The 16410-nt window shown below is 42.8% G+C and overlaps 2 protein-coding genes across 3 annotated transcripts; one reads left to right on the forward strand and one right to left on the reverse strand.

Annotated features, from left to right (window-relative positions):
* Positions 1-798: 798 nt before the first annotated feature.
* On the forward strand, positions 799-10871 carry LOC147261511 (cullin-3-like). Of its 2 annotated transcripts, XM_086203562.1 has the most exons (17): positions 799-1071; positions 1310-1425; positions 4777-4974; positions 5154-5267; positions 6568-6728; positions 6814-6928; positions 7014-7242; positions 7402-7547; positions 7704-7880; positions 7978-8148; positions 8270-8377; positions 8704-8828; positions 8908-9004; positions 9098-9232; positions 9324-9510; positions 9996-10141; positions 10278-10871. In XM_086203562.1, exons 3-17 carry the CDS (start codon positions 4777-4779, stop codon positions 10407-10409), a joined length of 2241 nt encoding a protein of 746 aa, XP_086059688.1. In that variant the 5' UTR covers positions 799-1071; positions 1310-1425; the 3' UTR covers positions 10410-10871. The 2 variants fall into 2 exon arrangements, with proteins under 2 accessions (XP_086059688.1, XP_086059687.1); XM_086203561.1 differs by lacking the exons at positions 799-1071; positions 1310-1425 and adding an exon at positions 1722-2012.
* A 179-nt stretch (positions 10872-11050) lies between these two features.
* dhrs12lb (dehydrogenase/reductase (SDR family) member 12-like b) lies at positions 11051-16339 on the reverse strand. Its single transcript, XM_086204959.1, has 10 exons — positions 16203-16339; positions 14328-14461; positions 14174-14256; positions 14006-14101; positions 13745-13826; positions 13602-13663; positions 13370-13474; positions 13149-13239; positions 12516-12653; positions 11051-12407 (listed from the first exon to the last, which is right to left on the reverse strand). The coding sequence occupies exons 1-10, from the start codon at positions 16256-16258 to the stop codon at positions 12241-12243; spliced, it is 1014 nt and encodes a 337-aa protein (XP_086061085.1). The 5' UTR covers positions 16259-16339; the 3' UTR covers positions 11051-12240.
* Between the last annotated feature and the right edge of the window lie 71 nt (positions 16340-16410).

A 16410-nucleotide genomic window follows, 5' to 3' on the forward strand; every position in this document is an offset into this window, starting at 1 on the left:
AGGCCTACATCACATTTATAGAAAGAAAAATCAAAAATATTACCAGTAGTGATAAAAGTATTGTCTAGGACTCTGTGGATACCCAGAAAAATGTATTTGGCCTCTCATCCAGACACAACCTCTTCTCATCTCCCTTATTTTTTCTTGCAGGTGTTGGTTTGTGGCGTTGTCACAGAAACTATAAAACTGTCTCATAGGCCACAAGAGCTGCTAAAAGTGTCAATAACCACTCTGACAAATTCGTCTTTACAGTTTGTTTTCAACTACATAGAGACTCATGAAAGAATATTTTCATCTAGGTGTTGGTGTCGAGTGGCACGATATTGTTCCGACTGTCGGACACTAGAGGGCAGCAGAGCAGCAGGATTCCTGCGTTCATGTTCTCTGCAACACTGGACATCAGGTAATATAGTTCTTACACACAAACGCCCACACACACACTGGCTTTCATTGTAGTGTTAGTTTAAAACAAAATGTGTGTGTGTTTGTGTGAGGTAGTGAGGTTGTGAAAACTAATTTCGGGCAGGAAAAAAAATGCAAAAAATACAAACAGTTTAAATGAAAAAAAAAATAGATCAATAAAAAATGTCTATATTTACCCTAAAATGAGATGCGGTTTTGAGTCAGACTCAACTAAACCACAGGCCGCACCTCTCCCAAGTACCTATTGTTGCTTTATGTTGACAGAGTGGATGAATATTTAACAGGAGGAGGGAAAGTGGTAGGCATCGGGTCACTAAGAAGGAAATAACCCTCATGTGCTGTCATGTGAACAGAGTCTGATGACACTCGAAACTGCCGATGTGGCTTATTTTGAGCCAGTGGTGAGTTTTGAAAGAAATTTTGTGGGAGAAACAGGGAGTTTTCCCAGTCAGATGGATCCGTGTGGCAGGATGGAGGCCGGTGAAGGAGCCAGCACCATGGACAGCAACCGGAAGCTCATCCAGGTGATCAGTGCAATGCAGAGGGAAATCAGAAAGCTGGAGCTGGAAAACTTGGCACTGAGAAGACAAGCTGGAACTTTTCTCCGAAAGAATGCAACAGTTCCCATCATGACAGCAGAATGTAAAGGTACTGTACCTTTGGCTTACTACATATTATCAATATTATTATTTTATTAATTGCATACATAAAGCATTAACAACTAAAAATGTCTCCTGGCAATTTTTTTGTGCGATAACAATTTGTATTCCCGTCAAAGTTTTACTTAACAAACAAATTAAATGCTCTATTTTTTATATGTAGCCTAACGTTTGTTTTTCGTGGTGGACCAACGTCTTTGCTGACATTTCTTCTTCCTCTCATTCAGAAAGCGTTGTTATGACTGTGAGAAGATATTCAGTTTTCCGGCCGTGTGTCACTCAACGGAATTTGAATGAGGGCCATGTGAAGAGTGGGAAGCAGCATTCAGAATAAGGATCTCGGGTAATTACCTCTGACTGCACCTGAATCCAAAAAGACTTTCTTTCCTAAAAGCAAACGTCTCAAAATCTACAATCACTGTAAAGAAGCAAAACTTTCTGGATTTTGGTTCTTTCTCATCTATATTACTCAAGAAAAATTACGATATTTTACGATCCACTGAATTTAATCTCTTTGAATGTTTTCTCTGATTTTTTTTTAGCTTCCAATTTACAAACCGTGGCCGTTTAAACTGCGATACTGCTTTTTATGGTTGTTATGCACCTGTCACTGTAGTCACTTAATTCTCGCGAGATTTCGGTGTTGCGCAGTGGAGTACAGCCGTCCGCCATCATTGCTCAGAAGCTAACATTAGCCAAAAAAACACTGAGAGAGGAGGGCGAGTGACAACAACATAACAGACCGACCTAATTCCCAGAGGGGGGAAGTCACTGAGTTTCCCCGTCGCTTCCCTGGCGTAGAGAGCAAATAATCAGCCCTTTCATGTAGTCTTTAAGTTAACTTAGAAGCGATAGTCGTTGTAACTAATCATGTCCAACCTCAAAGGCGGCACCAAGAAGGACACCAAGATGAGGATACGAGCCTTTCCTGTAAGTATTTACCGGCTCCGTGAGCAGTGAGACGCCAGCTGTGAGACTCGAGCACCGTGGATGACAGTAGCAAGTGACTGCTAGCCAGCAAGCCAAATGAGAAAAAAAAACATGTCATTGTCAAGTGAAAGCTTTGCTTACATACACAGTGTACCTGCACCGTATTAGCCGTGTTATCCGTCCAGGTTATTTAACAGCTTGCAGCCTCTTAGATGCCTGCGTGCTTTGGTATTAGCTAACGTTAGCATACGTGAGGAAACTTCCAACGTAAGAGACAAGCTAGTAGCAGCTAGCTTTAGCTTCGTAGCAGGCCTTATTATGTCAGCTAAGTTTCAGTCATAAAACAAGTAACGTTTACTGTGCTAACGTTAAACTTTCTCGGCGTTGTCTGAAGTTACCAATGTGTGTAGGCTATGACAGATAATAATATGACGTTGATGCTTGTTTGAATGGAACCTGAGACTAATGGTAGTGTAAGAAGCAGTGATCATGGTTGATATAACTTGAATAATTTTGACAGCTACAATTAATAAGTTGCACAATGTTCTCCTAAACCCTCACTAAACACTGGACCAACCAGCACTCACATCCTGACACAGAACTGCTTGCATTTGGCAAGTTGTCCAGTGTGAAGCCTTCTTTCTAACACCCTTCCTTTCCTTGATGAGTGTGAAACATGGGCAAATGGTTTTCTTAAGTTCAATATCCAGGTTAAGAGTGGGTGTATATGGCTGAGCCAACAGTTTATTTTTTTTACTTGATGACACACTTGCCCACTGTAAGGATTTTGCCTTGGTGGGGGTGGAGAGGGGGTGTTCAGTTGACTAGTGTTTTTCCATTGCACAGCTATATAGAGTTGTGCATCTTGGTGAGCGTTGGATGTTACACAAACCACTGGCACCTGCAACTTTTCTAAAAGAATCTCTTAGTATCTGTATTATTCTACCACTGCAATATTCTACACTGACCACATTGAATGCATCCATATCTGTTTGACTGGACCTGCTGTATTGAATTGTATCACAAACACTCAGCAAATATTACAGCCGAATGTGATATTTGCTGTAAAATCACCGCATTGGAAGAGTGAGTGTTCAGTAGCATCAGCAGGGTTGTAAATGTCGGTGTTGCATTCGCCACAACTTGACACAGCCCTTTTACAGCTTAAGGTATCAGTAAATGATCAAATAAGGCTGAGATGTAGGTAGCAGAATGTGAAACTGAATTCCACACTCAGAGCTGAACAGAATGTGATACCATGGCCTGGCTTGCTTAAAGTGGACCTGCCCATTCCAGTGGAAAAACCTTAAATGTACCTGCAAACATAATGAGACACCTAATTGATTTTTAATGTTTTAATCCATCCCATTAAAATGTTTGTGTTTTTAATAACCAGCATGAACTTCAGAATTAGCAAGCCCTCGAGCCAGGGTCACTGCTCTGCAGGCATGCATCAGTCAATGGTTTCCTCCCCTTGTACTGTTTCCAGTACACCAGGTCTCAGTATCCAAAAGTATTGATTTCCAGGTCCGTATGTGTGCATATCCATATTTATCTCTTTTCCCCAAAGCAAAATGTGTAGTCTTCACTACACATAATGGAGCTCATTATCATCTAACATCAGGTCAAAGCTGAATTTTCATCTTTAGCCCGAATGTTATTAAATTTTGTAATCACATTGAAATAGACATGACATAGATGTTATCAATATAGTGTTGATGCACTTATGTAGTTACTTGCATACTTAGTTATGTAGTCAAAAATATTGTGATTTTACATTGTGTTCATATTTCTCAGCCCTGAGACAGTCAGTGGGCACCTACACAAGCATTACTATTTCTTTTCACTAATTGTCTATTTGCGGCGGTGTCTTTCTTGGGAGTTAGATGAGGTCCTAATTTCAGTTAAAGACATAAAACAGTACAATTTGGTTTTCTGCAAAAGAAAATCAAAAGAAATCATAAATTATCCTGATTTTAAAAAATAGCCAATCAAGTCTTGCCCTTTTTGCAGTTGGAGGATTTTGACTGCGGACAAAAACTGCTGGTTTGGTTGCTGCTGACCTGTTTATAAGAACCAAGTGGCACTTGTTAACCTCTGCAACTGTAAAGTCTTGCTCAAAAGGTGGCCAGACCCTTTGAGGGCACATGGTTCTTTAAACACAAACTACAATGCTCATTGTTTTGTTTTCCTGTTGATAGCTGAAATAGCTCTCTTTGGCTGAAAGTGTGCAACCTTGTGCTGGATATCAACAGTCCTGCTGAGATACATGTCTCGACTGTTGCTTGTTCCTGACTGCTTGTCTTATGGATGCTACAATCTGTATCGCTATACTGTGCATGACCCTTCTATCTCTAACATGATTGGTTCATGACGACTCCATCTCTGTCATACATGGGCAGAAACGGAACATTGCCCAGATCTAATTTTTCTGATTGCAGGCACAATAATGCAAACATTACTTGTATACATTTCTAGACAGGAAATGACTATTTTTGCATAACTTCTACTATGTTGCGACTGCTCTACTAAATGTATATTTTTTGCTTGTGCTCAAAAGTAATTGAAAAATATGTTTTCAAATGTGTCATAATGTAAGCTCTACTTTAACCAAACACAGCATGACCTGCAGGTCCTTAATCACGTATGAAATTAAATTGCATTGCGAAGACAAACCTTTGCCTTGACATCACATCCGTCTGCCATGTCGATATACATAAGATGTAGAATTAAACACTTTTTTTCCCCCGTCTGCCTTTTCTAGATGACAATGGATGAGAAGTATGTGAACAACATCTGGGACCTTCTAAAGAATGCCATCCAGGAGATCCAGAGGAAGAACAACAGCGGGCTGAGCTTTGAGGAGCTGTACAGGAACGCCTACACCATGGTGCTCCACAAGCACGGCGAGAAGCTCTACACGGGCCTGAGGGAGGTCGTCACAGAGCACCTCATCAACAAAGTAAAGACACCTCCCTAAATTGTAGTGCTCTCTGTCAACACGATTAGATTGTAATGCCGTGAACAGTTAAGTCTGTACTTGATTGATGCTTGATTGTGCTACTAAAAAGGTCAGAAGCCGACCTCAAGATGATGTCACATTTGTCTGGATAATTTGAAATGATCCGTTTCTGCTCTCAGGTACGGGAAGATGTTCTCAACTCCCTAAACAATAACTTTCTGCAAACACTAAATCAGGCCTGGAATGACCATCAAACTGCCATGGTGATGATCAGGGACATCCTCATGTACATGGTGAGGCGAATTTTGTGTTCCTCTTGTTGTCACATTAGTTTAACTCTTCTCTCTTGGGTTCCAGTGTATCTGCCAGTGGATCATGGTGCTTGTTTGCTCTCCTGAATAATTTGCACTTTTGAAGAAATTTCTTTTTGAAACGAACTCTCCTTTTGTCTACCTGTTATTCTCGATTTGATTGGTGTTGTTTTTATCAGTGGTTTTAACAAAGAGCCTGTGTTGCTGTGAACTGGAAGGACTAGTTGAATTACTTTTGCAATCCCTGCAAGTGTTTGCAGGGTTGTTTGTAATATGAATGAAGCCTGGGACAGTCAGAGGTTTAGACTAAACAATGGTGTAGGCTGCACAGCTCTCCCGGGGTTCTTTAGTTCCACGCCCTCCTTTTTCCTGCTCGGCCTTTTACCTGAAACACTTGACTGTCTGCTGATACACTCCTGCACACTCACCACATCTGAGAAGAGATCCAGACAACCTGCACCATGGCTTTCACCCTCTCTCTTATCATTTATTTATTCACATTAGAAAGGAAGTGATGGCAAATATTCCTTCCTTTTTATCCAGTCCGAGGCACCCTTTGCCTTCTGTGTGTTAGGATGTGTTTAATCTAAATAATGCAAACTTGTTTATCCAGTTACTGCTCTCATGCCCCCCCACGTGAATGAAAAGAGGGACAGCTATTACAAACCTCAAGCTCATGACTCAACTGGCTGTTGTGATCGACACAACTAACTCTCAGCTTTCATCAGATATGAAAAAAAAACAACAACTCTGATGATTCAAATAACATGAATGTCTGTCAGCACCACCTGGAACGGCTAAGATGAGTTGTTTACGGACCAATGTCAGTAATGTCAGATGTTGTTATTGAGTGTCGTCGTTAATATTTGATCACCCACGTCTCCCTGCATCATTAATGCCGTCTGAAAGAGGCTCATTTGGTAACTGTGTGTGAGTGTGAGATTTTCAGGAAATCATCCAGACACCAACCAGTCGTTTACTCTGCCTCACTAATTACCTTTGGAAAGCTTTGCTACTTGTCAGTGGGGTTGTAAAGTGTGCACTGAAAGCCTCGTTGGCACATTCAACCCTATTAATGGTTTTCTCTCCTCCCGCTGGATTTGACATTGAATCACAGGAGATGTAATCAAGTTTTCTGACACTGATCATCATTACAAATAAATCGCATGTCCAAGAGGGATGAGTTGTACCTGTGGTCATAGTCAACACACATGAATTTATTTTGACCATGGAACGCAATACACAATTTCATTTCAGCTGATTTTCTCTGTAATGATTTCAGGACCGAGTGTATGTTCAGCAAAACAACGTGGAGAACGTCTACAACCTGGGCCTCATCATATTCCGAGATCAGGTGGTGCGCTACGGCTGCATTCGAGACCACCTTCGACAGACGCTACTGGACATGATTGCACGGGAGAGGAAGGGAGAGGTTGTGGACAGGCAAGGAGGATATTAACTATTGGCTGAACAAAATGGCATACATTTTATGCTTGAGTGAAACCTCCCTTTGTGCTGTTGATTGCAGGGGCGCCATCAGAAACGCCTGCCAGATGCTGATGATTCTTGGCCTGGATGGCCGATCTGTGTATGAGGAAGACTTTGAGGGTCCTTTCTTAGATATGTCTGCTGAATTCTTCCAGGTGAGTGTGGCACATTCAAGTTGTGTTCCGTAACCGGCAACAGTCTCGCTAATTGAACAACATCCAACATTTGCTCTTATTTTAGATGGAAAGCCAAAAGTTCCTTGCAGAAAACAGTGCCAGCGTCTATATAAAGAAGGTGGAGGCCCGAATCAACGAGGAGATAGAGCGAGTAATGCACTGCTTGGACAAGTCCACGGAGGAGCCCATCGTCAAGGTGGTGGAGAGGGAGTTGATTTCTAAACACATGAAAACAATTGTGGAGATGGAGAACTCTGGCCTTGTCCATATGCTCAAGAATGGCAAGACAGAAGGTAAAGCTTTGCCTCAGGGATCCTCTCCCCTACATTATAGCTTGCTGTGAGGTATTTTTAGGGTCTTCGCCCCGGAGGACCCTATTATGTTTGCTCGACACACTCGTTGTTTCTCTATTTGACAGATAATTTGTTTCTTTCATTCTTTTTCCCTTTCAGATCTGGCATGCATGTATAAGCTGTTTAGCCGTGTGCCAAATGGCCTGAAAACTATGTGTGAGTGTATGAGTTCTTACCTGAGAGAGCAGGGCAAGGCTCTGGTGTCAGAGGAGGGAGAGGGCAAGAACCCAGTCGACTATATCCAGGTATGTTGGTTCACTGCCTCCTACTTCCCGCTGCTTGAAATTGTTTAAAGGAACATGCCAACATTTTGGAAAGCAAGTCAATTTTTAATATTTCCCGAAACCGGACACCAGACTGTTAAATTTCCTTTCAACTAAATTGAATCGCTTCTTTAACAGGGCCTGCTAGACCTGAAGACAAGATTTGATCGATTCCTCCTCGAGTCTTTCAACAATGACAGATTATTTAAACAAACCATAGCTGGAGACTTTGAGTACTTTCTCAACCTCAACTCCCGATCACCAGAATACCTGTCGCTCTTCATCGATGACAAGCTCAAGAAGGGAGTCAAAGGGGTATGTAGCTGCTTGAGAGGTATAGACATATTTTAGGATTTTTAAAACCTGCACGTGGTCTCAGTGTTTTTTTTCTCTTTTGGGTTCCTTTGATCAGTTGACAGAGCAGGAGGTGGAGTCGATCCTTGACAAGGCCATGGTGTTGTTTAGGTTCATGCAAGAGAAGGATGTGTTTGAAAGGTACTACAAGCAGCATCTGGGCCGAAGACTTCTCAGCAACAAGAGCGTCTCAGACGACTCCGAGAAGAACATGATCTCCAAGCTCAAGGTAAAAGAGAAGATGTGTCTTTACATCCTTCTTCCATCCCCTTGTTAGATCTCTGCTCTTGTCATGCTGTCACCCCGTCAGCACTTTCCACTCATTATTTTCTGTTGTTTCTCCTTTGCAGACAGAATGCGGCTGTCAGTTCACCTCAAAACTGGAAGGGATGTTTAGAGACATGAGCATCTCCAACACTACTATGGATGAGTTCAGGCAACACATACAGACTACATCGGTGAGGAAGTCGCCTCGTTAGAACTCAGGAACACTAACAAGATCATGTCAGTCATGTACAAGGGCACATTTGCAGGTTCAAAAGGGGGCGGGGGCCATTTAAATCTGAATTAGTAGCGACTCGTAAAGCTGTCAAAGATCTGTTCATTACACAAGAGTACGACTCACAACTGTGATTAAAACTCTGACCTTGTTTGCTGTCAAAGTCAAATCTAAATATAAGCAGGGAACCCAAATGTGACCGAAAGGAAAGGAGGCGTTCAGGAGTGGCTGCTTAGTCATGCTTGACATTTCTGGATCTTACACGCTGGGCTGCATCTCTTTCAGGCATCTCTAAGTGGCGTGGATCTCACTGTGCGAGTCCTCACTACTGGTTACTGGCCTACACAGTCGGCGACACCCAAATGCACCATCCCTCCTGCCCCAAGACACGCCTTCGAAGTCTTCAGGAGGTAGTGTTCTTCAACGCACTCACCAGTTTACTTTTTATCGAGAGACTAAATGTCGTCGTTTGTGGACTATTTCTTGCAGGTTTTACCTCGCCAAACACAGCGGTAGACAACTCACTCTGCAGCACCACATGGGTGGGGCCGACCTAAATGCCACTTTCTACGGAGCTGTTAAAAAGGTACGAGGAGAACAGCCTCATTTTATTTATGTGGTTTGTTTGTTAGGACGGGAGTATGGACATGTCTAAACTCCTCTTCTTTTCTACTTCCAGGAGGACGGTTCTGAAGTTGGTGTGGGAGGTGCCCAGGTGACGGGCTCAAACACCCGCAAGCACATACTGCAGGTGTCCACCTTCCAGATGACCATCCTCATGCTCTTCAACAACAGAGAAAAGTGCACTTTCGAGGTGGGTGTTGGGGGCCCTCCTAAACCTACATCTACGCTTCAGTCTGCATTAAAACATTTGGGTTTAATCTGGTTTTCTGTCCCTGCTGCAGGAGATCCAGCAGGAGACGGATATTCCCGAACGGGAGCTGGTGCGAGCGCTGCAGTCTTTGGCCTGTGGGAAACCCACTCAGAGAGTTCTCACCAAGGAGCCGAAGTCCAAGGAGATAGAGAACGGCCATGTGTTTACAGTCAATGATCAGTTTACCTCCAAACTGCACAGAGTCAAAATACAGACAGGTGGGTCATGTCACAGTCAAGCCAGGCTTTAGATAAGTGAACCATGATGATGGGGATTTCCTTTCATACATAGATGTATATTTACTTGGTACTGGACAGTTATATTCAGGGGTGCACATAAGTGGTCCGCATGTGCGCATGCGTAAGGAACCTGGACAAATGCGCTCGGCTTCAAAGGCTTTTATACGCTTTTGCGTACCGACTGCTACCGACCGCGGGGACACGGAACACGAAAATAATTACTTAGCGGGGCCTGTCTCTTTGACATTTTGGGAAGTGCTTTTCCCCGCAGTCGGTAGCAGTCGGTACGCAAAAGCCTATAAAAGCCTTTGAAGCCGAGCGCATTTGTCCAGGTTCCTTACGCATGCGCGCATGCGGACCACTTATGTGCACCCCTGGTTATATTTGTTTATTTTTCTCCAGAAAGATGGATAAAAGAAATCCTTCTTGCTAAAACATATCTTGTCCCTGTCTCACTTCTCCAGTTGCTGCTAAACAAGGAGAATCTGACCCTGAAAGGAAGGAGACGCGGCAGAAAGTGGATGACGACAGGAAGCACGAGATCGAGGCAGCGATCGTGCGTATCATGAAGTCGAGGAAGAAAATGCAGCACAATGTCCTGGTAGCAGAGGTAAGAGCCCGTGATGACAAGCCACCAGGTCCAGATTGTGATGCCACATTTCAGATTGAAATATGATTAATCGAATATTTGAATTTTGATGCTGAAATTCTGCTTCTTCTTTTTTCTTTCCATCTTGTGCCCTCAGGTGACCCAGCAACTCCGGGCACGTTTTCTTCCGAGCCCCGTGGTAATCAAAAAGCGCATAGAAGGACTAATAGAAAGAGAATACTTGGCGAGGACGCCAGAGGATCGTAAAGTGTACACCTACGTTGCATAGAGGGAACTGTCGAGAGGAGGAAGAGACTGGAAGGGGCGTTGGGGTGGGGGGGTGGGGGGTGGGATTTGTTTGTTTTCTTTGGACTGTTGTTTCGCATGGACCGGAAGTTTCTTTTAAAGACAAAAAAACGCTGGGAACCTGATTCACTTTCATACAAAATCACAGTAAACCACACGTGAATCAGCAATGAAATGTCTGAGCAGCAAATAAAATCCACCGATTCAAATCAGGCCCAGTCTTCCTCTTCCCTGTGAGTTTTAACGTGGACGGATCCAGCTTCAAGCTTTTCACTGTTTTACCCTTGTAGAGATCAAACTTACAAAGAATCCCTTGGGAAAAATGTGAATGCACCACACTATTATTTTTTTTTTTGTTTCAATACTGTATAAAAAAATGAAATTATTAAAAACAAAATGTGGATTGTTACAAAACAAAAATAAAAATGAGTGCTGTAGTTTTTCACGGAAATGTCTGGCTCATCTTCTACATTTGTCCCTTTTTATGTCGCAGTAAAAAAGCAGGAGTGTCTACAGAGTGGCGCAGGAAGTGAGTCCCACAACCCGGAAATCGGTCAGCGTCATTGAAAGTCAGGTTTCCTTGTCAATTTTGGTTTAATGCCTGAAATAAGGCTCACATTAGCTTTAGATGTTCCAAATTTAGTTAAACAGCACCATAAATGTTTATAGATACAGAAGTCATGAGTTTTAAAGCTTTACTGTGTCTTATATGGTTGCTAACGACGACAGAGGTTGCCGCTGACAGGAAGTCATGCGTCAGCAGTGCAGGTCATTGATAGCATAACATGAATTATGTACCTCAATCGATTGCATTTTTGCTTCAAAAATCACAATAGTTTTAATTTCTGAAGATTATCTTGATGAACAAAAAGTATCATTAACTCTTTTTTTCTTTTTTTTTTGCTACAAAGCTTATTTTCAGAAAAAAATCCAAGGTAGAAATTCCAAAATGGGACTTTGGTCATGGGAACCTGTGGCAATGCTAAATTCAGAGTAAAATACATTGTATGATCTTGAAAAAAGTGTTCCATTTCCATCTTCGTTGAAAGTGTTTTTCCCTATATTGGACATGCTTTAATCTTGTAATTGCAGTTCTAAGGCAAGTTCATGTGAGCACACAGTCTCCTTCAGAATTTCAGCGGACATGAAGGGCTGTGATTCATCCAAGATCTGAGACTGAAGGCCTCTGTGCAAACACTGATCTACGATAAATCCACGTGGGACACACGAGTCATAAAACACACACTCTCATCTAGATAACGGAATGGCATGTTATTGTAAAACTCCTGGAATTACACTCGAGCCACATTTCTCAAAATTGACGTGTAGTAGCGAACGTCAGTTTAAATGCTGGTTAAATCAACTGAATGTGCAGTTGAAGTGTTTAGTTCCCTACTCCAGGAATAATGCTCATGTCACTTGTGTGTTTGTACTCAGTCAGCAGGTCCACAGCTCAGGTAAGAACCATACATAAATCTGTGATTTATGACTTAAAGCAACTGTGCTTCCTTCGTCTTCATCGTAATGTCTCAGTCAGATAAGTTGGAACGTCCTCTGATCCAAGTGGTCCCAGTCCCCAATTCCCTCCTGCAGTCACTCTGATCCTTTAGGTGTCTTTCTGAGATTAAACTAAGAGTTAACTTTAACTCCTGAGATCAAAGGCACATCAAGATCAGAGTAGATATCAAAGTCAGTTTTTTGTTCAGAGAGTGTTTAAGATCCAGTTAATGCGCGCATGCGTGCGCACACACACGGAACTGAATGAAAATGTGCAACTTTCCTAGTAGTTTATTGCTACTCATAAAAGTGGTGTATCAGTATTCAGAGAGCCTGGTGTCGACCAGAGGCCTACTGAGATCAGCAACAGGTTGTGACTGAACAGCTTTGCTCAGGTTCTCCAGCTGACCCATGAAGGTCTGAATCTCCTCCATAGAACTGCGAGTCCACGCCAGAGGGAGGTGGGTGGGAATGGGCTTCCGATCTGCAACACAAACTGTCCGTCAGCTCTACTTGCTCGACATCTGGAAGACAGCGGAGGAACATCTGTCTTGCGTTTGAGGTCAGAACAATCAGCTTTCCTTACACTCACCTTGAAAGAACTGGCCACTGCGTGTCCTGGCAGCAGCTCGGGACAAGGCCAACCACACCACGGTGTCAGCGCCTTGCTCCACACTGCGCAGCCTGTCGCCCATCATCTGGTGGAACTGAGGCATGGAGGTGGAAACGGCTGCAAACAGGAGGGGAGCAACTGAGGTGTGTATGTGTGAGCGTGCATAGACGTTTCACAAAAACTGAAGTACTGTGCGGTGATTAAACAGTCATCAGGAGTGATGAGTGATTCCTCCATGTTTGTGACTGTACTAAATAAAGACAAATAAACAAACTGACAGATATGAATTACACTGATAATAGTGACCTTTATGTCTGTGATGAGGTGAATGATGGAAAAATGGCGATGTTGAATTTCATTAGTGCGTTTCAAATAGATAACCAGATCAGAGTGAAGTCGATGAGCCAATCTATATGGGGAGGGGATGTTTTCTTCTTTAAATGGTGGTGTTCTGTCTCAAGTACAAGTATGCGGGCTCTGAAGTAGTAAAAGTGATGTGGTGTTTCATATAAATAAACTTGTACTTGCATCAACGACCATTTTTATAAACAGTCCACTAGAAACATGGAGGGAAACGCCGTCACCATCACGTGGTGAATGATCAGTGTGTACCTGTTGTATCTACCCAGCCTGGGTGCATGACGGAGAAGTGAATGACGGGGTAAGCTCCGGCCCACTGTTGTGTCAGCACCACCTGCTGTCTCTGAGAGGGAACAGCACACTGTCACCTTTTTTTATGTATTACATCATTTAAAGTGTTTTAAAACCTCGTTAAATCACAAGACACAGCTGACACACACGAGCGTAAAGTCTGACGCGACCGATGCACCCACCTTGTTCTGGGCGTAGACCATGACGCCATCAAAGTGGCCCCTCTCTGACTGCAGGTCATCAGCTCGGAGTCTCTGGACCAGCATTCCTCCTGAGGACACAGTGATCTAACGGGAGAGAAGAGGCTCAGTGTGCTTCCATAACAACAAAAAGCTACTACACACGCAGACAAAAGCATCATTATGCAGCTCCGCATGATGCAAGCTGATTGCGTATTTGTGTGTCAATTCATACCACCCTTGGGTCCCGGCTCTTCTGTAGAAGAGGGATGAGGCTTTGGGTGAGAATATAAACAGCTGGAGAGGAGGAGAGAAGTTACATCAAGCTTTGAGTCCCCATGCTGCTGATCGTGACGGAGAGAGAGGAGGGGATCTCACCCATTGTGTTGATGGCGAAGTTCTTCTCCAGCCCTTCATCGTTCAGCTCTCTCTTGTGAATCATACACCCGGCGTTGTTTATCTGCAGAAACATGAAATAGCAGCACTTTGTGCTTGTAAATCAGCCAATGGATTAGGCTTTTTTTTTTTCTTGAGATACATTTACTTCATTGAGATTACGTTAAGTGTGATGAGATGAAATTAGATCGTCTTTTGCAGTGTGGCGGCAGGCTTTGAGAGGAGATGCTGAACTCAGCCTACCAGCACATGTAGAGATGGATACTGCTGCTTGAAGGCCTCAGCGAACTCCCAGACTTTGCGTGACTCTGACAAGTCCACAATATGGATGTAGACCTCCTAGAACGAACAAACGAACCAGTCACACATCACTTGTTTCTCATCGTTAGTATGACGTCAGAGGCTTCTCACCGTATTCCCAGACTCATTGATGATAACTTCCCTGGCCTCCTCGGCTTTGTCCTCGTTCCTACACACCATGTGCACCCTCCCACCTGAAAACACATCAGTCTTGATTAACATTCAATTTAAATGAAACAAATCTCCTTAATATATTGTAATATACCTTTCTTAGCTATAGCCATGGCAGTCGCCCTGCCAATTCCACTGTTTGCTCCAGTCACCATAAAATTTCTCCCCACAACGGACACGTCCAGGTCTAGAGGGTTGAAGTCTTTAGAAGCTGCTTCATAACCTTTCCTGAAGGAACGATACAAACACACACACACTCACACTTGAGATGTCGATGAGTTTGAATGTGTAAAGGAAAAATAAACATCTAAACATTAAAAACAGAGATCAATTTACATCCACAGAAAAGGAGTGAGAAGTGTAAACTCAGTCAATTCTACACCGTCTCCACAAATCACAACATTGCACAACGTTGCAGCCACACCTTTTAATTAGTAGATTAAATGATTTTAAAGTTCATCCTTTTATTACCAAATGGTACTTTTCGTTCTTAACAGATCGCAGACAGCGTGTTCGTGTGAATGGAACCTCATCTGAAACTAAATCTCTGAGCACAGGCGCTCCACAGGGATGCGTGAGCTCTCCAGTTCTGTTCACTCTGGTCACAGATGCCTATAGAAGCTTTTACACTAAGAATCACATCGATAAGTTCTCTGACGACACTGCAATCTTATCACCGCGGAAAAAGAATCAAGATATATCTGATTACTTCTTGTTGAGTGGTGTGACGACAACCACCTCATTCTGAATGTTCAAAAAACTCAGGAAATGGTGTTCGATCCGCGAGGTGTGGGTGACCGCAGGCCCGTGGTCATCCACAACCAAGCCATCGCCCAGGTGCAGTCATACAAATATCTGGGTGTCTTTATCGACAACTCACTCACCTGGAGCACACATGTTGACAGCCTCTGCTGCAGAATTCAGCAACGGTCACATTTCTTACGTCGTCTGAGAATTCATGGTGTCGATCAAAAGTTTATGTTAATTTTTTATAGGGCAGTCGTTGAAAGTCTGATCAGATATAGTATGACAGCTTGGTTCGGTAACCTCTCTGTGCAGCTAAAGAACAAACTGTCTGTGTTAAAGAGAACTTCTCCAGTCAGAGTATTTATCAACAGGCCACTCTGCAACAAGCAAATAAGATCATCTGTGAGCCATCACACATCCTGCATGGCGAGCATGACCTCCTCCCGTCTGGCAGAAGGTTTAGAGTTCCTCACTGCAGACTGAACAGATATAAAAACTCATTTGTCCCTGCGTCAATTAAGCTGGTAAACAAGTTCAAATAAGACCAGAGTTCAGACTTTTTTCTTTTTTTTCATTCCCCCTTCTTCTTAGCATTTATTTATTTATTAAATTAATTAGGTGATATTTACCTATTTTAGCATTACTGTTTGGTAAGAGATATATTTTTGTACTGGATGTATTTTTGTATCGGATGTATGTTTGTATTGGATGTGTGGTGTGGCGGCAGCATGGGTGTTGGCCCAAAACAAATTTCTCACTTCTGAGACAATAAAGTTAATCTTGAATCTTGAACATTCATTCATGTGTTAACTGTCTTTCTTTTATTCCCATAATACACATTTTCATTCATATACACATAAATAAATTCATAATAATTCAGAATAAAATGAAATAGAACATGTAAAGACACAGTGACAGGGGTTGGTAAGTATCTCCATATTTGAGCTCCGGTGAAGTCATCATCAGGACGCGGTCAATGGCGCTATTGTGATTGGTCATAAAGGCCGGTGTGTGTGGGGATGTGTGCCACACACTGATTTGACCCGTCATATTCCTGCTTGCAAACATTTTATAAAGGGTTAAATCAATAACGTGACATACAGGCTGTAAATTATATTTTAACGCTCCTGGTTAAAAGGGGAAAACATCTGGAGCTCAACGCAGAACCGTATTTATCTACATTTAGTTGTAAGTCAGAAATATCACATAAATGTTAACTGACCTTGTGTACCGTTGGATTCCGTTCAAAAACCAGGTGGTATTACGATACAGAGACATTTTTTTTTAATCAAACGAACTATCCTCAAATCCTTCAGCAGTTTGCTGTTGTGTCAGATACTGTGACGGATCAGTGTCACATGAAGCAGGCAAAGAGGAGTTAGCGCCCTCTACCGGCGCCGTAGGGGAGTTATAACCCTGACACACCAACC

This window comes from Aulostomus chinensis, chromosome 5 (genome assembly GCF_037954235.1).
Source record: "Aulostomus chinensis isolate RoL2024-O1b breed Wild chromosome 5, RoL_Achi_v1.0, whole genome shotgun sequence".
NCBI classification, from domain to species: Eukaryota; Metazoa; Chordata; class Actinopteri; order Syngnathiformes; family Aulostomidae; genus Aulostomus; species Aulostomus chinensis.

What these genes read in the sequence shown, in the direction of transcription:
- LOC147261511 (XM_086203561.1), top strand. Translation starts at nt 1,953, where the DNA reads ATGTCCAACCTCAAAGGCGGCACCAAGAAGGACACCAAGATGAGGATA. An exon ending in CAAGAATGGCAAGACAGAAG is followed by an intron (nt 7,243 to 7,401) that starts GTAAAGCTTTGC and finishes TTTCCCTTTCAG; the next exon opens with ATCTGGCATGCATGTATAAG. An exon ending in TCAAGAAGGGAGTCAAAGGG is followed by an intron (nt 7,881 to 7,977) that starts GTATGTAGCTGC and finishes TCCTTTGATCAG; the next exon opens with TTGACAGAGCAGGAGGTGGA.
- dhrs12lb (XM_086204959.1), bottom strand. Translation starts at nt 16,258, where the DNA reads ATGTCTCTGTATCGTAATACCACCTGGTTTTTGAACGGAATCCAACGG. An exon ending in TCAATGAGTCTGGGAATACG is followed by an intron (nt 14,102 to 14,173) that starts GTGAGAAGCCTC and finishes TGTTCGTTCTAG; the next exon opens with GAGGTCTACATCCATATTGT. An exon ending in AGAGCCGGGACCCAAGGGTG is followed by an intron (nt 13,475 to 13,601) that starts GTATGAATTGAC and finishes CTCTCCCGTTAG; the next exon opens with ATCACTGTGTCCTCAGGAGG.